Consider the following 25,557-nt stretch of genomic DNA (forward strand, 5'->3'; position numbering starts at 1 on the left):
CCCGAGCGTAATTCACAAAGTAAGATCAGCGATATTGGTGAAGAAAAGTCTATTTTCCCCATATTGACTTCAGTCTTTCCACAGAAGGCCTGACGGTTGTGGCAGTGAAAGGTGCCAAGGTTGATTATCTCCTTTAAAACCATTTGGAATATTTCGAAGTTCCCCAAACAGATATTCAGCCGCAGTACGCTAGTAAGTAGAGTGCTAACAACTCATACTTACAGAGAAAACCTTTCGCTGCAAACACAGCTACCTTGCGAGAACCAAATTCAACAAAGCAGAGGAATGTGAGCAAACTAAAATGCTACGAAGCTCACTGTTGCACAAAAACTTTTAGTTATAGTAGGTGAATGATTTTGTTGTTGCTTTGTAATTTTGTTTGTTGTTATCTTGTACTTATTGTTGTTGTGATACTACGTACTTTACAAGTGTACTCATACTATAATAGTACAATTTTGATGCTTCCGATGATTGAGAACTCAATTGCACGATAGCTGGCCGAGTATCAGCAAGTAGTTGGCCGCCGGTGGGAGGGCGGAAGCGCACACCTACACAGCTACATACCCACCCATATGGATACATATGTATGAAGTGTGTACGCCGGCAGACTGTGCGGCATGTAAACATAGCCGCAGCTAAGGGCACAAGAGGGCTGCCCGAGCAGCGCGAGCACACAGACGCTGTTGGCTTAATGAGTTGGTGGGTAGCTAGCCGGTCGAGCAGTCGGTGTGTTGGTCGGTGGGTGAGACAGTGACGCTGTCAGCTAGTCAGTGCCTTAGTCAATCAGTCAGTTAGTCGCGGCTGAGTGGTCGCTGAGTGTCGTCCAAACATACATTCACACGCATACATATGTACATTTTATATACGTTTACATATGTAACTGCATGTGCATGGGAGAGATTTCGCTGTTGCTCGACTTTTTCGCGGGCTTTATTGGTAGAATTTGAATTTTGTCAAATTCAGTACCTTTGCAAACGCGTAAGAAACAAGTTGTACGCTTCGCTTGAACGCTCCCAACGCAAGCGATGTTGCTATAAATATAATAATTAATAGAAAATCGGTGTGACGCTACTGCTTTGACAAATTTAATACACATGCATACACATGTGTGTATGTATATATGTGTTTAAGTACTCTATGTGCAATTAAAATAAATAATTACGTTCTAGCAGAAAAGTACTGGCCGATTGCGTTGAAAATAAAATATTAAATAAATCAAAACAAATATATATACATACATATATTAAAATATATATAAAATAAATTTATAATTTTTGGAATTTTCTTTTTTGAAAAACTTTTGGTTTTCCAATCGCGCGCAACAAACGTGCTTTGCGGTTTTATAGCTTTTTGTTGCATTTAAAAATTCGAAACGTGCGTCTGAGCTGAATTACAACGATTACTGCAATTAATCGATTAATTATAACCGAAATATTTGTTTAACAACAAAGACACGCGCCAATTTAACGGTATGTGGTTTTGAATATTGACTACTAAATTAAGACAATTTAATGGTGATTCATTTAAAAATATATAAAGCGCTGAACAAAACGCTTTTTAAGGGGTTATATCCACTTGCTAGTCAGAAAAAACACAGTTTTCGTGATTTTTATTATTTATTTATTTATTTTAAAAATAAATAAAATTTTTTTATTTTAATAAATTAATAAAAATAATATAGATTTACTGCAATTAATGTACTTTTATAAACGGTGGATGAGTTTGAAAAATTTGGACGCTCCTGAACCCGTAGTCGATCTCCAGGAGCTTTTTCAAAAATTCATTTTAAAAAATTTTGGATTCGCTTGATCTCGTAGTCTGCAGGAGAAGCTCCAAAAAAACGTGTCCGGCGATGAGAAAGGTTTTTCTGATTTGAATTAAAATCCAGCAACAAGAAAAACAAATTATTATTTTAATAGATGAATACGGTTAATGATCAAAGAACTAGTCAAAATTCTTATTCGGACAAAATGACGGCTTTTCCAAAAAAAACCGTTTTTTAAGAAAAATTTTACTCTTCAAAGTGGCTTAAAAATCAAAATAATTTTGTTCTTATCTTAATATTATTATCTTATTATTTTCATCAATACCTGACAAATATATCGTAGAAGATTATGTGCGAATTTCACGTTGTTCAATCCAGCTGATTCTAAGCAATATTCTTCACCGTCTTATGAAAAAGATTATAATAAATTAAAAAATTCTTACAAATAGCTATAAAAATTTCTGCCGGTGCAAGTTCAAATCGTCGTAGAATATTTTAAAATATATGTTACATTGTGACAAGCAAGTACCCGGAAATTGTAAATAAAACGAAATTGTTGAAAAAAATTATTTCGGTCAAAATGGTGGTTTCCTCAAAAAAGTCGCTTTTTAGGAAAAATATTTTTCAAAGTGGTTACCAAATCGAAATTATTTCAAAATCTTATTATTTTGATCAATAGATAACAAATATATCGTAAAAATTTATACGAGAATTTCAAGTTGATCGATCCAGCCGTTTCTGAGCAATATTCTTCACCGACTTTTGAAAAAGTTTTGGGAACAGATTATAAAAATTTTAAAATTTCCTACAATTAGCTATAAAAATTTATGCCGGCTCAATTTGAAATTTTCGGAGAATATTTTCTAATATATATTGTGACAAAAAAGTACACAGAAATTGTAAATAAAACCCAAAACGTTTAATTTTCATCAATATTTTTTTTTCGCCTTCAAAGTAATCCCCATCAGTTTGTAACACACATACATACATATGTATGCCAACAATTTTTCCAGTTCTCGAAACACTTTTCATAAGGACATTTTGGAATGGCCTTCAGCACCTGCAGCGAATTTTGTTTTATCTCTTCGATCGACGGTTCGACGGAGCGGCAATTTCAATTTGGGGAAGAAGAAAAAATCACATGGAGCCAAATTTGGTGAATACGGTGGTTGATCGATGGTGCAATATTATCGTGTAACCGGCCGTTTTTGACTTATGTTCTCACCAAAAGGCCTCAATACTGCCAAATAGAACTCTCTATTGACCTTGTGTTCCTCCGGAACAAAATCGCGATGCACCTAATAACCGAATATCGAAAAAAACACCTTGAATTTTGAGCAACTTTGGCGTATTTTTTTTCGATTTCGGATTGTTTTCCTCTCGTCCAGAACGAGGCATGCCTTCAACAATCACTCGAACAAGTCGAATTTAATTACAATTTCCCGGTGCTTTTTTGTCCCAATGTACATACTATGCAAAGTAAAAAATATATTTTTCGATTTTTTAAAATCCATTTGTGGATATAACCCCTAATACATAACTAAAAGTAAATTTAAGTGTTGATATCTTTTTTTGACTCAGCAAAATTCTACTTTTTAGCTAGAACTCAACATTTACTCATCATACTGAAGCTGTGCTGGGCTGTGTTGTATGCATGTGATGAGATTTGAGCTTATAATCTATTCTTAGCTTGTTATATGATCTGAACGTGTAGTGTTATTTGAGCGTGTGATGTGATTTCAGCTTATACACTGATCTGACTTTATGATGTGATCTGTTCTATGTTGTTGATAGTGAAATGTTTACTTGCCTATCATAACTCTCTTATGAAATTGAAAGATAATGTAAGTCAAGGGCATCATTCAGCGTGAAGACGTTGTGTGCTACTAGTTTTAGTTGCTCTTATAGCTTTCGGTGTACAAAAATCACTTGTTACAAATAGAATAAGTGAATTAATTGAGCAAAACGGAGAACTTAATTTAGAAGAATAAGCGCGAGCGCAGAGATCAACTGTTTGTTTACTTAGTAGTTTGCGGCAGTAGCGTGTTGGAGTGTTGACATTGATATATGTATTTGTCGTGCTTACATATATAAAGGGTGCTTAAACAGCGAGTTTTGGTAATACGAGTAACAATTTATTTTAATGAGATACTTTTGAAAAAACTTATATATCTCATCTATGGTTGAAGTCGCCTGAGTTGGCGTTACTAATATGAAAATATTACAATCATTCAGAAACGGTGAAAAATATTGGCCAAATTACCTACCAGCTAGCCATCTTACTAAAAAGCAGATAAATTCAATATCTGTATACCCTGATTAGTAAAGTTTATCACGACGTTTGTAACTCCCAGACGAGTACTTCGGAGACTCTTAAAGAACAATAGTACTTATACATAAATGATCAGCCTGACGAACTGCGTCGATTTAGCCATGCCCACCTCTTTGTCTGTTTTATATATACTATACAAATAATTTAGAGCTATTTTTTTACTACCCGTATTTCAACCAGTTGCTACAGAGTGTACTAGTTTTGTTCACCTAACGTTTGTATGTATCACCTTAAACTAATCGATTTAAATATATGAATCAATGATCAGAATGAAGAGCCGAGTTGAAATCCAGGAGACTGTCTGTCTGTCCGTCCGTCCATCCAGCAATGCAAACTGTAATTTCAGTAAAAATTGAGATATCTTGCTGAGGGAGTAGATGAGCGTAATCGGACCACTGTCGCGCCAACCAAACGCAATTAACCCAAAACTTATAAAGACCCATAACTAAGCACTTAATCAAAATATATAACTCTAACTTGGCACAGGGGATCGCAGTAGCAAAGGGCATCTGTGTGCAAACAAGAAGGCAGAATCCGTCCACTTTTACGTAAAATCACATATTGTATTTTGGGCTGATCGACCGATTTCAACCAAATTCGGCACATAACATTCCTTTGACACCCCTATATTTCAGTTTGAAATTTAGTTTTCGGAATTTCCGGGTGACTTTATACAGCGTACATCGGCCAATAGGTAACGGTGCATCTTTGTGTTTAGATTGAATAAAATCGACTGAAAACTTGCCTAGACCCTATATAACTATCAAACCTTACGTATCTGAGGATATTTCCCTGGCTTTAAGCCTTGCAAGCTGCGAGAGTATGAAATATTCGGTTATTCCCGAACTTAACCCTTCCTTACTTGTTTATTAAAAACAATTCGTGTGTTTTCATTAATTATTTTTTTCTCATGTGTTTTTTCTCTACCATTTTTAATTATACTATATTATACTTTATTTTTTGATTATAATTATTTTATTTATTTCATATAATTCAATAATATTTTTATGTTTTGCATTTTTGTATTAATTTATATTTAATTTCATTGAGTTCATTATTTATTAATTAGTTTATTTTTCAACTTTTACAAATAAATGAATTTTTGTTATTTTTATTTTGTTGACTTTTATTAAATTTTAATTAATTATTATTATTATACATATGTACATATTTTTTTGCAAATTATGTTTTTTTGTTTTATTAATTAATTTAAAGTAATTTATTTATTTTTAATTTTCAATTTAATTTTTATTTTAAGTTTAATTTAATTTTAGTTTTAATTTTAATTTAAATTATTTATTTGTTATTATGTTATTTTGTTTTAATTAATTTTTGAAATTTATCTTGTTTTATTAATTAATTAAATTTAATTTTAATTTAGGTTAATTAAATTAAATTAATTTTGTTTTATTAATAAATTAAATGTTATTTAATTACATAACATTGATTGAATTAAAATTTAGCTCAATTTAATTTTGAAATTTATTTTGAATTATTTTAATCTAATTTTATTGCATTTTATTAATTAAATTAAGATTAGTTTAATTAAAAAAATTTTTATAGTTAAATTAAATTTAAAAATTAATTTTAATATATTTCAAAACTTTAATTTATTAATTTAAATTAAGATTAATTAATTAAATTAAATTAATTTTTTTAAACTTTTAAATATTTTATTAAATTTAATTAAATTTTAAAATTTATTTTGATTTTTTTACAAATTATTTGGTTAATTATTTAATTATTGTTTTTTGAATTGCAAATAAATTATTTATTTATTTTTTATTTGTTTAATTACCACCTATGTATTTACCATATAATAATAAAATGTATTTAATTGTTTACCACTTGTTGAAGTACCCTGTTTGTCAGCACTTGTGTACTTTGTCTCTTCCCACAAGTACCTACACACATACTTGTATGTATGCATGTAAACAATCAACAAAAATAAGTAAAGAAACAAAGCAAATAAAATAAAACTTAAAAAAGCGAAATAGTTGATTTAAGTTTTCATTTTATGAATGCTGCGTTTTTCAAAGTCAGTTGAATGGAAAAATCTAATTTAGCATTTAAAATTGTCGTGCGTGTATAAATAGCATATACATACACACATACATATGCTTAAAATATATTTGTATGTAAATAGTTTTTGTATTTGCATGCGGAAAACGCCGATTGCAACAAACAAGCAAAAGCACGTGGGAGGGAGTGCCATTGGCAAAGAGTTGTGCATATTCATACGTATGTATACATATACATAAATATATACATACATATATGTATATATATTTACAAATTAAAATTTCCATATCCACTTCATGTATGTAACAACAAATATACGCACGTGCCTACAATAAAAAATGTTTCAACTAGAATAACAACAAAATATATGGACTTGTAAATTATATTAAAACGCATTGTAAATATCAGCAATAAAAACTATGGAAAATTTTCATTTACCCAAAAATTTTGTTAATATGATTTATTTATGTAAATCTTTAAGTAAATTGAATTTATTGAATACGATTTTATATTTTCTTAGAAACATAATTTTTAAAATTATTAATTTGGTAGCGATTTACATAGTTATTATTGCTACCGGTGGTTTTAGATGATAAAAAATGTAATGTTGTGCAATTTTTCAATCCCGAGATTTCGGTATCTTTATTCAATGAGTTTATAAAAACAAAAAAAAAATTGAAACAAGTAGAACTTCATAAAAGTGGATGAGAAAATAATGTTATAAAAGTAAGGTTATAAAATATTGAAATTAATCGCAGAAATTCTCAACTATTAGCTCAGCATAACATTACTTTGTCTTAGCTCGACTTAAAAGGTAATATCGGAGACCCTGTAGAGTATAAATAAACAGCATAACGGCTTAGTCGATTAAGCTATTCTACCATTTAACCTTCCTGTTTTAATATGCATTTATTAGATACTCTTACTAGCTAATCCCGAAAAAAAATTCATATTTCTAGAAAATTCTGGCTATGCTAGAATCACTATTGAAATTGTTGTGATTTCTGTAGAAATAATAATGGGTTGTCAAAAAAGTTTTGCGGTATGTGTAACGGGTGGGCCATATAAAATTTTAAATTTAAAAAGTCAATAAAAAAAACGGCTTAATATTTTTCAAAGGTCGAACATTTATTTAAAAGATTGTTTTATGAAATTTATTTGTGGAAGACAATTTCGGACAAATGACCACTACGGCTGAGTTTACAGTAGCTTATCCGATCCACTCAATTTTGGAGTACTTTCTCGATGGTTTCAGGCCTTATGGCAGCTACAGCAGCTTGAATCTCGTACTTTTGATCTTGAATTGTTTCTGGATGGTTGGCGTAACATTTATCTTTAACAGCTCCCCACAGAAAATAGTACAACGGAGTCAAATCGCAGCTTCTGGGAGGCCAATTCACATCATCTCTTTGGCTGATTATACGATTTTCGAAGATAGGGCGTAAAAGATTGAGTGTAGCGTTTTACGTGCGGGTTTTCTGTGACCCAAATGCGACAATTCTGCTTGTTAACGCAACCATCGAGGTGGAAATGAGCCTCGTCCGAAAAGATGATTTTTCGGTAAAATTGACCATCCTGGGTTTTTTTTTCAAGTTTTCAATATTTCCCAGTTTTCTTCTAGTAAATAGCGATCCATTTCGTAAATTTTAGACTTTTTACTGAATATCTGTCAGGTTTCAAATGATATTTGACGTTTCCAATGTCGAAATATAGATAATTCAAATTAAAAATTTTAGATGGCCCACCCTGTAGTAAGCAAGAATAATTGATTATATACAAGTATAATTAATCATATTAATTAGATCATGAATGATTTAGCGATATTTCTGCGAATGCTATATATCTTATATATAACAAGTAAGGAAGGGTTTAGTTCGGGGGTATCCGAACATTTTATACTCTTGCAACTTACGTGAATCAAATATTTCAGGCGCTGGCAAAACTTTGTATTAAAAAATGTTGCGTAAGAATTCAATAGTCATTATTCCAAGAAATTGTGAATAAACAACAATCAAATTTGGAATATTCGCGACTTATTTAAGGCCATTAACTTAGACTTAGTTTTATTGGTGTATTAAAGTTTGCGTCAGCCAAAATGCTTATAAAGATATCTTCAAATAAGATATGTGTAATATGTGATGATAACTCGGTCGAAGAGGTTAAATTTAGTATACATACATAAACCATGTGCTCGTATGTAATTAAATATAACAAAAAACTTTTTCTTGAACGGTTGAATACTGGCATATTTGGGGTAAATGGATGAACTGATTGAACTAATTTTGACATTGCTCAGGTACACATTTTGAAGTATTTGTAAAATATATGTATGTAATAATACTCACTGACCAAAATTTTCGGCATAACACATGATTCGCTTGTAACTATTTTTGCCAATCTACATAAATACTATTAACATACCACATACTAATAAAATGTACAAAATGTAAAGGTACCTTACATAAAATCGACAAATATATGGAGTAAAGTCAGTAGTATGTTCGAAAATCCTGAAATTAGTTATACAGGAGCTGAGTTAATTTTTTGTGATGATGAAGTGATTTTACCTAAAAGAGGGGTTTGTCACGTTCATTGTCACATTTCGTTATATTTATATTATATATAATATCAATATTAAATTGAAAAAAACACATTATAAATTGCAGACCTGCGGGTGACATACTTTGTTGCAACTTTTACTGTAGTCAGTTCGTGTATTGAATAGAAAATTTTCACAAAACAAAACTATGGGCCAAGTTTTGAGAATCTTTCGAGAACTTTTTCTGCAGTGGTTTCAATGTCATAATGCGTGTGCAGCAACGCCAGCCCGTTCAATCTATCTTGAAGCATGTTTGTCCTCAGCCATGTTCTTACGTGGCGAAGTGTCGAAAAAGAGCGTTCGAGCTTGCATTCGTCACAGTAAGTGAGCAGAATAAGCTCAGAAAACTATGAATTATGGGGTATATGTCTACATCGCATTCTTCAACGTTTCCAATGCTGAAGTCGGTAACTTGTTGTCTCTTGACTTTTGCTTCTGCCCCCAATGGCACTGTCAATGATCAAGTTCACCTTTGAGCTTTAAACGTTGCACGAATCCATCTATCAAGCAGTCAATAAGATTTTCCATTTCTTTGGTTTTCAAATCCATCCAATATTTCTCTAGAAAATCGCATCTTCAAATCTGCGCCGATTGTAGTCAACAGAGGCATATACATACACTGAAGCCCTACAGTATTCTTCGCAAGTTCTCATGCAGAAATTTTTAATTTTTGTTTGAAGGCTGCAGATTCTTGTTTTTTCTTCGTCAGCTTTCAGTTCTGTCCCCATTTTTTTCGTGTCTAGATAAATGGATCGAAAATGTTCCTCAGCTTTTTGCCTTCGATTTCGGAGCGTTACAAGCAGCTTATCTATCATATTTGATGTCTTTGCCGGATCGACCAATTCTTTCAGAAGAATCACGCTGAGTGAATGAGTTAGAGAAACACATAGGCAAAAATCCTAATTATAAATTCAAATTTGCACACGGTTGTAGTGATTCGTTGCTTTCCCCGGTGTTTCCTTATTTTTCCAGTTACCTATTTTTCTATGTTGGAAAACTTGGAGGATAAGTCGCGGAAAATGTATTCCCCATTTCCCTCCTCTGATTCCACCACTGGTATAGTATGTTTCGTATTTTATGACATTCACTGAACAATGTGACATCTTTGACTCCACTCTAATATGATGTGATCTAACAAAGTAACATCGTATGTTAAGCATCGTGATGTGGTGATATTTATACGTGATGTGGTGATGTGATGTTAATAAATAGCTTGGCTACCAAAAAATATAATAATAATAAATTTGATTGAAATTAATGAGTTTATTGGTCATATATATTTCCCTTATATACATACAGACATAGCTTAGTATATAAATACATACATACATATGTAAATTGCATATTTATAACACCTTAAAATGGAATGGAAGTTTTTCACATTATCACAGATAGATTTATATAGACTAGATCTGTATACTTTACAGCGTTATCAGCCTACACTAAATGCATTAATTTACATGCGTATTTATAAATATAAGTAACACATGCCAGTATATATGAAAAAATAAACAAAATGATTTTTATACGGAAATTTCAAACATGTCAGTCATTTTACGGCTGCATTTGCTTGAAATAAATTTTGCTGCTACTTTTATTTTTGATTGTTAAATATTTTACTTTTAGCATTTAATAATTTTTATTGCGAAAAATATGCACAAGTTTGCATATAATAACACTTACACGTATGTATATATGAGTGTGTGTGCTTTGGATAGGTGTGTAGTTGACGTTCGTTGTAACAACAAATAAAATACAATTTTGCATTTTGAACAAATAAAAGTGAATTTCTCGGAAGATATTTAATATATAGTGACAGACAGTCAGACAGGCGAGTTTACGTCAAATATTTGATTTTTTTTCCATATTTAGAAATCATTGCTAATGTGTTCGTAAATATTTTTTATTAGGGTGAGTCAGAATTTTTTTTTTAGACACTGTAAAAAATAAGTTCTTATGTACATCCAAGTAAGTGTCTACAAGGAATTGTCCTTAAATTTTTATTAGGGTGGGTCAAAAAAAAATAAATTTTTCGTTCGATACTCCGAAAAAGCGGTGCTTAGACACCTCCAAGTAAGTGTCCACAAGTAATATTTCTATAAATATTTTTATTAGATCAGAAATTTTTTTTTTTCGTTTGATACTTTGAAAAATGGATTCCTAGATATTTCCAAGTAAGTGTCTACAAATAATATTTCGGTAAATATGTTTATTAGGTTGGTTACAAAAAATAAAAATTATTTTTCGTTAGAAACTCTAAAAAATAGGTTCTTAGACGCCGCCAAGAAAGTGTCTACAAGTAATATTTCTGTAAATATGTATATTTATTAGGGTGGGTCGAAAATTTTGTCTCGTTCGATATTTTGAAAAACAGGTTCTTAGACACCTCCAAGAAAGTGTCTACAAGTAATATTTCTGTAAATATTTTTATTAGGGTGGGTCAAAAAAAAATTGTTTTTCGTTCGATACTCAGAAAAATCGGTGTTTAGACACCTCCAAGTAAGTTTTAAAAAAATATGACCTTTTTTCAAGCAGTTGGAAGCGAGATATAAATTTTTCTATCTTATAATAAAGAAAAAACAGATACCTTTTATGAGGAGTACTTTTCCGTTATAATTAAGAGATCATAGTTGAGATGTTTTCGTAGAGATGTTGCTGAGTACCAAGCGAATAAAAAAAACCGTTTTGTGGCCCACCCTAATAATTACATTTTAATATTAAGGCAGAGAATTTTGCCATTACAATCAAGAGCTCATAGTTAAATGGTTTTCGTAGATGTGCCTAAAAATCTATTTTTCGGAGCGAAAAAAATATTTTTTTTGTAACCCACCCTAATATTTACATATATATTAATATTAAGGCTTTCCCGTTACAATTATGTGCTCATAGTTGAAGAAATTTTCGTCGAGTTGTCCAAAAAACTATTTTATAGAATACCAAACGAAAAAGAAATCGGCTTTTGACCCACCCTAATATTTACATATTATTATTAAGTTAAATTATATTGACAGAAAATTATATATAGTGGCACAAAATATTTATTATCTGTTTATACATAGTACATAAACTTAATAGAATTTAGAATTTTTTCATGTATCTTGCAATCTTTGAACAGCTTTTGAGTCCATACCACATATTTGAAGTCCTTCTTGTTCACCATAGTTTTCTGTATAGAAACTAAATAATCAGACCATATATACATGTGACTTTTATGCCATTTTATTATATTCCAGGTGAATAATATTGCAATAAATAAGTATATAGGGTGATTTTTTAAGAGCTTGATAACTTTTTAAAAAAAAAAAAACGCATAAAATTTGCAAAATCTCATCGGTTCTTTATTTGAAACGTTAGATTGGTTCATGACATTTACTTTTTACTATAGTAGTCCGATATCGGCCGTTCCAACAACGGAGCAGCTGCTTAAGGAGAAAATGGCATGTGCAAAATTTCAGATCGATATCTCAAAAATTGTGGAACAAGTTCGGCCAAATATTCATATGCTATTATATTCTTATATGTACATACGTATGTTATATATACAGCTATATAATACATATACCTATATATCCACACATGCAAACACGTAAATAATCACACGTTTTTTCATAGCTCATTACACCATTATATTCAACACACAGGATGTCAATTAGGTGCTCATCATCACCTACATATTTAAATCCGTGATTAAAGTTGTGTTTGAATGACGCTGTGGCATCACTTATGTTTGTGCGTTAGTGCGATGTAACTTCCGTTTTTACCCTAATCCGCTCCAAATTCCAAACTGAGGTCAGTTTCACACACTTTGCTGTATTACTAAGCACACCACCATATTATTCACCTCATTCACAGGCACTTATGTAATTTGTAATATCAACTACATTTCTACCAACAAATAAATATGTTGTGAATAAGTTTGCATGCTAAAAAAATTTTACACATCATCAGCTATTCAGGTACTTACATCTGTTTGAAATTTTTTTCTGTGCGAAAATTTGCTGATTTTTGACGTCATTAAATCTCTCATTGAGAAATGTTCTGTTGAAAGTAATTCGTGGCAATTAGATAGCTTTTGAATTCGTGTTAAGCTGTTCTTGTAAGGATTAAAAAAATAATATAAAAAAATAAAATAAAAAAACAAGGAAAAATTCTAACTTCAGAGGCTCCCAATTTATAAGACTTTCACAAATACAAACGCGAGCTTGATTTTTAGCGGTCAGTTTCTTCGCAGTTTGTACTGCTGCTTTGGATAATCCATGTTAAATCTCGTAAAAAGTTTTCTTGTCAAATGAAAAAGTTTTCCATTTAAGGACTTAATTTTGATCGTTCAGTTTGTATGACAGCTACATGCTGTAGTGGTTCGATATCGGCGTTTCCGACTAACGAGCAGCTTTTTTTGAAGAAAAGAACGTGCAAACAATTTCAAGCCAAAGCTCAAAAACTGAGGACTAGCTCGCGTATGTACAAACGGACATCACTAAGTCGATATTTCTCATCACGCTGATCATTTACTCGTATATAGCATAAACCTTGTAGGGTCTCCGTCGTTTCTGTCTGGGTGCTACAAACTTAATACACCCTGTTCAGGGTACACTCATTCATACAGTTGTCATTATAATGTCATTATTTTCTCCTTAATGAGCGAACAGTTTTTATTGACAATTAAAATTCATATCATTTTTGCTGAATATGCAAATGATTAAATGTAATGCTGTAGTAATACATTATTAAAAACAATTTGTAAATGAATTCACTTGATTAAATGTAATAAAAGTTGTTTGATCACACATGAAATTTTTATGAAAATATTAAAATTCCATTGCCAACTGACGGAGGAGTGGCATGTTTTCTAATTACTAGTGATTCATAAGTAAAGCTTTTATAAGCTTATATCTTCAGAAAACGATTCTAAAAAAATTTCGTTAAAACGGAAATTTTGTGAAAAATAAACATAACCTGGCTTTTTTGCCACTCTGACTGACGTATCTCCAAAATATTCCTTCTGAGCTTATAAAGAGTCGTCATAGAAAAATATTGACCACTTTATTAACGAGTGTAAAAAAATGTCGTTCACGTCTTATCAAATTAGTTGTTTCAGTCAATGTGTCGTGTGGAGCGAAGAAGAGAGGTGGCAGCTGTATTCATGGTGGTCCAACGTAGGCAGTCTCCGCAAACGAGCACCTTATTGAGAAGAAAAGAACATGTGGACAATTTCTAGTCGTTAGCTCAGAGCTTAGCTAATTCCTTAGCTAGTTCCTACATTTTGAGCTAACGACCTGAAATTGTCGGCATGTTATTTCCTTCTTCGAGTAAAAAAAAAACAGAAAAACAAACCAACGGTTAAATTTTCGTCAGCTTTTCTTCAAAAGCTTCAAATAGATTTCATATTATGACAAATAATATGGTCATTTCTGAAATTTAAATGTAACAAGATATTTTCCACAATAGTTTTAATCAGAATTTCCTGTTTTTCCTTTCATCATTTAGGAATGTGTTGTATTTCACCGTTACTTACACTTCTAGTTTCCGCATTTTTTGTCTACTTAAATTAATGAAGCTTCTTCCATTACATGAAAATAATGTAGACTATATCAATTAATTGATTATGTGACATGCCAGACGACCAAATACTGCAAAAGTCAATGAGTTGCATTGTTTACATTTTATTAATGACTGCACTTGGTGTCAATGGCAATTTCACAGAAAATTATTACGTGCATGCACTTATACATACTCGTAGTATTGGGCGCCAGATGTAGAAATTAATTTTGATTAATATCTAGCCTCTATGAAAATAATTTTAATTTAGCAAAGTGTCGGAAAAAGTTCGACATTAGAAACGGTCAGCTGTTTTAAGGAGACATTGCATTAGTGGGTTAATGTCAAACTGTAGATATGCCATATGAAGTTAAGCTAAATATTTGTGAAAGTCAAATGAATATTAATTACTTCCAAGATAGTGTCTTAACTCCTTACTCCATGGCTCTTTTAACGCCTTGTCGATATTTCTCTGATCATAAGAGCATCATTTCTAATGCTGTAAGAATCTCATTTTAATTATTATACAGCAATTACAACAAAACGCATAATAATTAAACCGGTTCAGAGTAGTTTTTCAATAAACTCATACAACCGTTTCGATAAATGTCGAACAATTGAATTATTTCCAGTATTACTCGACAACTATTTTAATTTTCTTCCAACTGCGGCTCGAAGCGGAGAATGTCTGTATGCAAATATTACAATTTCTCTTGCATATATATATATTTATATATATATATTTATATATATATGTGCTATATATATATGTATACACTCTATATATATTGAAAATATCTGTACTCTTGTTTCATTAATATTCACATTCAACGAGTTAATCATACTACAGATCATTGTTGTTGATTACTGGTTAGTTGACTCGATATGGTAGGGTTAGTTGTGTGGTAGCTTAAGTGGGTGTTGTAATAGCGTAGGTCTCAAGTTCAACGCCAAATAAATACATTTCAATTAAGCTATTTATCGTCGGCGCAAAAACTGCATAATGTAAATAAGTAGACGACTATGCGCACTTAATAAAAGCAAGTTATTTAAATGAAAAACAAGAAATAAAGTTAACTTTGGCTGCACCGAAGCTATAATACCCCTATAGGTGTATATTTTTTAGAGCATGAATGGGTATATAAAAAGCGGATTGGATAGAGTATGCGAACCATTTTTTCGGTGATTGTCGTTGCCTTAGACGATAATCTATGTCTAATTTCGTGAAGGTATCTTATCATTTTCCATACAAGGGCTTGAGTTAGATAGGTATAGGTTTGTTTGGTAGCTAGATGCTATAGTTGTCCGATATCGGCGGTTCCGACAAATCAGCAGCGTCTCAGAGAAAAGAGAGCGTGTACGATATTCCAGATCGATATATGAAAAACTGAGAGACTCGTTCAGGATATAACAGACAGAGAGACGGTCAAATAGACGAACTTAACTAAATTGAATCAGCTCGTCATTCTGAAATATAATATGTCGAAGATCCACATTTTTTTCTGTATAGGCTATAAAAATATATATGTATATTTAAGGAGAAGTGATTACATGCACATATGTACATAAATATGTAAATATATCTATGCATATATTATATAAATGCAGGCATTTTTATAAACACATAAGCCCAACAGTACATAGCGGAAATTTCATTAGCACCCTTAAATGGCAATTAAAAACATTAGAAATGCACCTACTGTATGTACTCCTTAAATACAACTAATGCAATTTTATATGTACATATGTATGTACATATATTTTACTTGAAAACTTAAGTAAGATAAAATATTAAACAAATTATATTAGTTGCAAAATATGCATATATTTTTTGTTTTCAAACAAATTTTAATTTTCTGGGAATAAAAAAGTAAAGAAAATATTTAAAAAATTTTTTTTTTTTTAATTTTCAATTTTTTTCAAAATTTCAAAAATATTTTCCTCTCAAAATCATAAAATTTTTTTCAACTTTACTTCCACCTAAAAACAAAATAAACATTGCATCTACAGATAATTAAAATATTAAAAAAATTATATTGGTTGCAAAATATACATATATTTTTCTTTCAAACAAATTTTAATTTTCTGAGAATAAAAAAATAAAAAATATTTTCAAATAATTTTTTTTTTAATTTTAAAATTTTTTCAAAATTTCAAAAATATTTTCCTCTCAAAATCATAAAATTTTTTTCAACTTTACTTCCACCTAAAAACAAAATAAACATTGCATCTACAGTATGTACCACTTAAATTCAACTAATGCAATTTTGTTTCTTTATTTTATTTTTTGAGTAATTGCATTTTTAAGTTAAAAAAAATTAAAATATTTTAAAAATTATATTGATCGATAAAGAATTTTTGGCTAAATATATAAATTTTTTCGTTTTTAAACAAATATTCATTTTTTGTAAATGAAAAAATAGAAAAATATTTTAAAGTTTTCTAAACATTTTCGAATTTTCAAAACTATTTTTTTTTTAAATTTGCTAAAATCATTAAAAAAAATTATTTAAAATTTTTGCCACTTTTCGAAAAAAAAATTATAAACATTAATTTCACTTAAAAAAAATTTCATTTATAAAAAGCAAATATTTAATAATTAAAAGAAAAAATATAAATGTACATACATACATACATACATATATGTATTTTTTTCAAAACATTTAATTTCAGATTATATTTTTTATAAAAAATATTTCTTTTTTATGCATACAAAATTTTCTATCTTAAAATTTTCAAAAATATTTTTTTTTTCAAATTTTAAAAAATGTTTAAAATTTTAAAAAATATTTTTTTTTTTCCCAAAATCTTAAAAAAAATTTTCATATTTTGCAATTTTCAATAAACAAGTTATTTCATTTATTACAGCAAATATTTAATATTAGTAAAATGTAAAATTTTCTATCTTCAAATTTTCAAAAAAAAAAAAAATCTTAAAATTTGAAAAATATTTTTTCCTAAAATCATTTAAAAAATTGCTTTTTATTTTTTTTTAACAAAAAAAAAAAATTCCTTATAAATAAAATTATTATATAAATAAAAAGGATTTTTTTTACTATTTATAGAAAATTTTCTTTAAAACTTTCATATGACAAGCTTCCCACTTATCAGGTACCTACTGTATTTTCTCACATTTAAGTGCATTTGCCTTATTTCTGTTTGTTATCTTAATGTTTTTATGCATTCATTGGAAAAACAGCAATAACAATGACAAATAGGTAATGCAATATTTTTAACGCCAACGCATTAGAAATTGTTTAGCTTCATTAATGTCAATTAACCTGTTAGCAAAACGCTTGAGCGAAGTACATACATATAAACATATTATAATCGCCACTTTACTATTGATTATACATATATGTATGTATGTACTCCCGTATACAAATCTATTATTCATGCAAACAAATATTTTAATGGTGTGAATATTACCTTACACACTTTCCAATTAGTATCTATTAAAATAATTATTCATCATTGCGTAGTACAATGCCATATGATCTCTTGTGGACCCTGTAGGAAAAACTGCAGAGCTCGCTTGAGTATCGATTAATTTACATATGAAAAAAAAACATATGATAGTATAATTCTAAATAGCCATGATTTAGAATTTTTGATTTTTTTTCAATTTTTCATTGAATTTTACGATCTATTGCTGCCTGCCTATATTTGTTTCACTTTAGCAAATGATTTATTCACGTGAGATAGAGATACTCCAAGGCAATAATTTAGAGTGAAATTTAGATAAAACAAGAAAAAAGGCTGCACTGAAACAATATTTTTGGTCACAGATGATTTTTTATATTTCGAATGACCGTCGCAGAAGACTGTTTGGAATAAGTGGAAAATGATCCCACGCTGCTTGATCGAGTTATTACAGGCAATGAGAGCTGGTTTTTCCAATACGACTCGGAAACCAAACGCCAAAGCCTACAATGGTTGTCTCCGCGCGCCACTCCGCCCCCAGCGTGTCCCAGTATTTGGCCTCTACAGGGATCGCCGTGTTGCAACAGCCGCCTTATTCGCCCGACATGTCACCCTGTGACTTTTTTTGTTTCCTAAAACAAAATCGGTGGTCAAAGGAACCATTTTGAGTTGATTACGGACATCCAGGCGGCCGTGACGAGAGTACTCGCGGAATCGCTGTATAGCTGCCCAAGGGGACTACTTTGAAGGGGATGGCAGAGTTGTAGAATAATTTTCAAATATACGGTTTTTATGGAATCAGTCTCATTACTTAATTGTCATACCTCGTACCTATGTATATTGTAAACGGCCTTCAACATTTCCTGCTGGGTGTTAAAATAATGTAATAAACAAGTAACGATAGGCTAAGTTCGTGAATAACCTAACGTTTCATACTCTTGCAACTTGCAGGGATTAAGCCGGGAAAGTACTTTCAGGAACATAAGGCTTGCTTTCACTTGATTTTATTCATTCATTCTAAAAGATACATCGTTATATAATACAAGTTATATAATAATATTATTAGGATAAATGACATATTGAAAATCTCTATATTAGATATATGGGGCAAGGAGAAGATTTTATTTGTAACACACAGACATACTAAACATACTACTATCAGGAAAGGATTCTCTCTGAATTTCGATTATATATCTCATTCAATGACCGATATTTTTTGGTAAAAAGTCAACTATAAGCATAATAAGCACTGGTGTCCACATATTAAATACCTAGGGGCTTAGACAGTTTTAGTATGATTTGGAAAATTTTTGGTCATAAGATGACATATGTATGTATTTCAATGGCACTATTCGCCGAAAGTTGTATCTCGTTATAATACTTGATTCTTAGTTTCTGTACTGGAAAGTGAAAGTTTCAGGTGGATTATAAAATTGTTTTCTATGGAAAGTAGTAGCGTTATATGGAGAGCGAGCGCGATTATCGTCCGATTTTCTCACTGTTGGTAGGAAATCTTATGGTATTTGCACCAGGTGAATTTGGTTGTTACAGCTTTAGTGGTTTAGAAGGTATCTATATTAAGCCTATTGGAGGGCGGTGCCAATCCCAAAACTTCCAAAATTTTTTTTGCCGAGTTTCAAATCATCTCGTCATCGTTATCATTTGGATATATGTATATAACTTTATATCTATCTCGTTTGGTTTTGAGTGATACATACAACTGTTAGGTAAAGAAAACTGGTTGCAAGAGTATAAATATTTTCTATAGGAAACTTAAAACTTTTAGTTGAACTTTGTTATTCTTTTAGTAAACAATTAATATGTTGAATGAAAGTGTTTACTAAAGGTTACTTACTTTTGCTATTATCATAATTTTTGAATTTTGTTTTACTTAGACGTATTGACTAGCTGTGAGGTTGGTATAGTATGGATGTAGTATGCTTGTGATTATTTATTGCGATAGTAAGGCAGTCATTAACAAAGATAGAAAATTATGTAAAATTCCGTTCGACTCACCCAAATATTAAAATAAACGCAAACATATTAGTTAATTTTTTTAGTGTTTTGCAATTTTTATTGCTGGTAATAAAACTGTAATTATTAATGCGTATATACATACATGTATATACAAATATATGTATATATAAATATATATACATATATATATAAATAGCCAGCTTAGAAGGCTTTTGCTTTCATGTGTATGTATGTCTCTTTCGAAAATCATATATTTATTACCCTCCTTTTATATTGATTTTCTACTGTCGAAGAACATACTCGATTGCAAAATCTTATCGCTGAAAAACAAAGTTCATAACCTGCTAACTTATTGTTGCGCTGCAAACACTTGTGAGAAGACAAGCCCCTTATTCTTATTCATGAAAATAGACCATACACAGGCATTATATGATATGCGAGTATATTTATGCGTGCATGTGTTAGAGCAAAAATAGTTTATGCATCTTTATATGTTGTGTGTGCAATTTTGTGTGTCTCGTGTTTTGCTAAAATTAAAATTCTTTTATAAGTATGTATGTATTCAGGGTCATGTTTCTTTGTTTAGCTTATTTATATAATATTAAAGTAAAAGTTGTTGTTTCTGTTGATCATTAAATATTGGCTGATTTGGATCTACGGAGATTAATTGTCTCGTCCGAAAAAATTAGTGATAGGTTTCTGTTGTTTACGACAATTTTATAACCAAGTTTTTTATTCCGAGAAAGTAAGAATTGTTTCTCTATTGAATCTGGGATTGATACATTAAGCAGTTACATTTTCATTTATTTTAATAGACATTTTTATTATCGTCTTCAAAACAAACTCCTTTTGAGCCAATGTAAGCATGTCAACTTGAACCAACTTTCCATACATTTGTTATGTATAAGCCTCGGCTGGGATAGCCTTCAGCAAATTATGATGTTTTCAGTTTCGGCTCATTTTTGAAGTGCCATTCGCTAGATTGTTGCCCAGTTTCGATGCCATTTTCACAAACCCACTATCACCAGTAATCCGTTTTATGAATGTTGGGTTCTCAGTTACATTGTCCATCATCTCTTTGCGATCTCTACTCTACATCGTTTTTGGAAAAATTATTTTTTCAGTATTTTGGTACGAGTCTAGCTTTCTTAGCACGTTTCACCCAACACATTAACCAAAGTTTGTTGAATCGAAACATAGGTCTTTCTTAAACTCCCTGATGCCAACACGACGACTTTCAAGCACCGTTTCTTTAACATTTCCGTTGTTATCTATATGTAGTAACAAAGGTTGGTGAACGACTCCCTTAAGGCAAGTTGTCGATGACTTCACGATCACTGAATGATTCGCGCCACCAAATTCTTGTGTTCGTAATAAAGTAGAAACCTCAATACACTTCTGCACTATTTTCGATTCCATGATTCCATTGAAAACATAATATTTCAAACTTTGTTAAATTTTTTCGTGGTACCAGGTTGTTCAATAAATTTTGTTGTTCGATAAGAGATTTGCTACTAGCCCAATTTTTTTTTTTTGTTTTGTTGGTACACTGTTCATATGAAGGTATGTGAAGTTTCATTTCAATCTGTCAATTCATTTATTGTTTACAAGCCATTTAGTGTCACCGTGTCACAGTATTTTTTTACAATTGAATATCGTGCAGTGATAAAATTCTTATTTTTGGAAGGTGTAGCACCAAAATAAATTCACGAACGAATGTTAAAAGTGTATAATGATTGTTCACCTACAATTAGAACAGTAGAAAGATGGGTTGCTGAATTTAAACGTGGTCGTACAAGCCTTGAAGACGATCCACGTGAAGGACGTCCAAAAAGCGCATCAACACCAGAAATCATAGCCAAAATACAGGATATGGTTTTGGAAGATCGTCGATTGACTGAGAGAGATTTAGTAGAGGCTCTACACATCTCATTAGGCAGTGTGAGCCATATTTTAAGTGAAATTTTGGGTTTTAGAAAGCTGTGTGCACAATGGGTGCCGCATTCGCTAACAATGGAACAAAAACACATTCGAATGCGACTTTCTCAGCAACATTTGGAGCGTTTTAAAAAGGATAAAGTGGATTTTGTGCGTCGATTCATCACTATGGATAAGACTTAGGTCTATCACCACGATTCTGATTCAAAACAAAAGACTAAAGAGTGGTGTGAACCTGGTTGTTAGGCTTCGAAACGAGTTTGTGTCCGGAAATTGGTCAAGAAGTTTATGGCATCAGTTTCTTGGGATGCGAGAGGAATTTTGTTTGTGGACTACTTGCAATCAAAAAATTGCCAAACACACAATAATTGATATATGGAGATTAAACTTACCAAGAATATAAAAGAAGATTATACCAATCTAAGAAAGAAACATATTCAATATTATATTTGGTTTGCACCTGCATTTCATATGGACAGTGCGAGTCACAGAATATTAGGTAATTCTTTTATAGCTTCTCGAGTTTTCAATATAGTTATAAATAATACATATGTACATACGTAGGGTTTTATTCAAGCCTCTTTAATAGTCTCCTTTTCGCGTATAAAATGTAATTTTTCACCCAATAACGTTAAACTAATCATTCCTATACAGATGAGCCTAATTATATAGTATACTTTAAATGTTGCTAATCACATTTTTCAGTGATTCCATACAATGCTCTCGTGGACATACTTACTTATATGCCTACCCTTGGAATAGTTTTATTATATTATATGTGTATATTTTTTCTCATTCGTATTTACTATAAGTCGTCATCTTCATCCGGTTTAAAAAAGCTGCTAGGGGTTACTTTTCACACAATAATTCCGCTAGCTTTTGTCGCGAAACATAATGGACGTACTCAACAAAAAATGTCGAAATATGCTATTCACTGTAAGTTTGTCTATATGTGCTACTAAGTGTTTGTCGTGATACTTCCGATGATCAAAAACGCGATCGCTGACACCTGCTCGTGTCCCCATTTAACCGATTAACACACATTCGCAAAGCGATCGCATATAATTTGACGGCGCGCCCAAGCCATACGACTGTGAGCGAGTAGAGTATATCAATTCTACATTCGTATTGGTGTAACAAGGGTGCAAAATACGTATGTGTGTGTGTGTGTTGGGTGAATGCGATCACACGAATGTTTAGAACGGTTAATTGACGACAAAAAACAACGGTCAATCGTTAACGTCCACTCAGCAAATCTACAGTGAACGATCCAACGTGCCAACGAGCTGATGACAAACGACCACTTTGCATAAGTGGAAAATTTACTGCGTGCGATTATAGTCGCGTTCGGTCAGTCATTCGGTGAAGTAAACGAAATATTTTGTGTAACGGCGCACCAATGTTCCTTTGTGTTGAATATGTGAGTGCTGTTAATGCTTGAGGCAGAGCCTTAAGGATAATAAATGCAATTTTTATGTTAATGATATATTTTTAAAGAACTTTGTATAGAACGAAATAAACAAATTCAAAAATATTAAAGACAAAAAAATATTAAAAAAATTAAAAAAATTAAAAAAAAATTAAAAAAAATTAAAAAAAAATATTAAAAAAATATATTTAAAAAATATAAAAAAAAATTATACAACTTTCTCATAAGAAAATTTTCATTTTTATTTTGCCAACAGTTTACAATTGCACATCGAAGGTGTTCATAACATTTTGTGTTTGTGTGCATGTGCGCGCGTACATGTGTGTGTGCTTTTGATCCTTGCGCACAGCTGATAAGCAGCTTCTAGTCGAAAAAGCAACGCGGTTCTGCCAAATTTCACTTCCTTGTTATACGTTTTACTTATCAAAGTCATAAATAAGCAGAAGAATCCATACACAATGACGCGACCGAAGGAGGATTCGAAGTTCAAAGCATTCATGCGAGAGAACTCGCTGACCATGCTAACAGTAACCGGTGTGTTCCTTGGCGGTTTTGTCGGTTTTATCATCAAGAACAGCACAGGCGAGTGGACGAAGCGTGAGATTATGTACATATCCTTTCCCGGTGAGCTTTTCTTGCGGTAAGTATGTCTAATATTGGATAGACTTTTCGTATTTTTAATCAAACTTCAACTTATTTTTTTAATATTTATAATGAACTTTAATGAATCAAATATGTACCATTCTTTGCCATTTTTCCCGCCAGAGACATTATTCCATGAGTGTAAAATTATTCTAGTTTCACGACGAAAAACTGCGACAAGTAATCAAGGCTTCTCTTGAAACCAGCTTTGTTCTATTAAGGGAGTTCTGCATTGATCGAAACAAATATGTAGTAGTCCGATGGCGTAAGATCGGGGCTATATGGTGGATGCATCAAGACTTCCCAGCCACGTTCTTCCAATTTTTTCCAAGTCATCAAAGATGTGTGTGGTCTACCATTGTCCTACTGAAAGATTAAGTCTTTTTGTTAATTAGTTCTGAGTGTTGTTTCCGAATGCTTGCTTCAATCTCATCTGTTGTTGACCGTAAAATGTAAAATCAATCGTTCGACCAGGCTGGAGCAGCTCATAGTGGATGATTCCTTTCCAATCCTACCAAACACTCAACTTTCGAGACATCAATCCCGGTTTTGCGACCATTTGTTGAGCTTCACCACGCTTGGACCAGATATCATGGTTCGCACATTATTGTCGTATTTGATCCAATTTTCATCTCATGTTGCCATTCGCTTAGAAATGGTTCGATTTCATTTCTTTTCAGTAAAGAATCGCAGATGTTAATTTGGTCCATTAAATTTTACACAGAAAATTCATGTGGTATTCAAACATCGAGCTTCTTTTTGTAGCCAGCCTTTTTGGCTTTGAGCAATAGTCCAAAAAAAAGGTTTCCATGCAAGGTCTGGATTTTGATCGATTATTTTGTATGACACTTATAACCTATAGTCGTCCGATAATAGCGATGTTATGTATACACATTTTCAAACCAATATCTCAAAAACCATGCTTAGTGACAGACAGAGTGATATACAGACAGACGATCCTGACGAAATAGACTCAGCTCATCACGGTAATTTTTATATATTGTTTTTGAGCTTTAAGTCCATGCTATACTTCTATAGATTAAAATAATCTCTCTCTTAAGTTCTAATCCTTGGATAATCTTATAAATCATAAGTCTTAAGCACCATACAAATTTATTGTGTCAACCCATTCTATTAAACCATCCTTTATGTAAAGGTCTAATTATTAGACTATCAGCTTAAAAGACGTACTTAAGGATCTAAGGAGCTTACTGGAATCTGGAGATAACACTAACTAGCTCATCACTAAGCGTCCAAAGTCAGCTAATTTAATTTTAGCATTTAATAAATCCACATCTGAAGTTCAGCCACTTAAAAACGTGCCATAAATCTATAAGTCCCCTTGTTTATAAGGTTTAATGTATGATGAACGCTTTCAAACACATAAAATAGTTCGAGTGGTTCTAATGATCCGACTATTGAAATATTGAAGGAAAATAACAACAAGGGATATATCCCAGTATTTCTTCTTCAAAATAAGACTTGGTTATTACAACCAATCGATCGATATTAATAGATAGTTTCAGCTGAAAAAATTCAAAATTCGGTCCAATACTTCGAAATTAAATGAAACTACATATTTTTAAGACCTCTTAGTATACAATAAACTTCTGTGGATATCTAGCTGACCAGTTTATTGAAGGAAAATAACTCCAAGAAGTATAGAAGATGGAATAGAGATATAAATGTTTTGGAGAGAGAATTTCGTCCTCAAGATTTAGCTAGATCTAGATCAATAAAACCAAATACCTTGTATCGGCTCAAGTTTAAAATCAACAACTACTCTCAACAGAAAGAATGATTATTTTGAGACTTACTACAAAAACTCGATCTAACTGAACTTTTCGTAAACAAAAGGTTTCTCTAATCTATTAATAGATATTCTCATATAA

General features: G+C 31.3%; 1 protein-coding gene across 4 annotated transcripts in view; it reads left to right on the forward strand.

Moving 5' to 3' along the window:
- Positions 1-960: 960 nt before the first annotated feature.
- Positions 961-25,557, forward strand: part of LOC105222169 (excitatory amino acid transporter 1) — a 52,030-nt gene continuing 27,433 nt past the window's right edge. The window contains exons 1-2 of one of the 4 annotated variants that reach the window (XM_049450944.1): positions 961-1,469; positions 23,280-23,663. In XM_049450944.1, the coding sequence (XP_049306901.1) occupies positions 23,482-23,663 (182 nt within the window). In that variant the 5' untranslated portion in view covers positions 961-1,469; positions 23,280-23,481. Of the gene's footprint in view, positions 1,470-22,840; positions 23,015-23,279; positions 23,664-25,557 lie in introns of those variants that run through there. The other 3 variants (XM_049450987.1, XM_049450823.1, XM_049450860.1) reach the window with 3 other exon arrangements.

The sequence above is a fragment of the Bactrocera dorsalis genome, chromosome 1 (assembly GCF_023373825.1).
Source record: "Bactrocera dorsalis isolate Fly_Bdor chromosome 1, ASM2337382v1, whole genome shotgun sequence".
NCBI classification, from domain to species: Eukaryota; Metazoa; Arthropoda; class Insecta; order Diptera; family Tephritidae; genus Bactrocera; species Bactrocera dorsalis.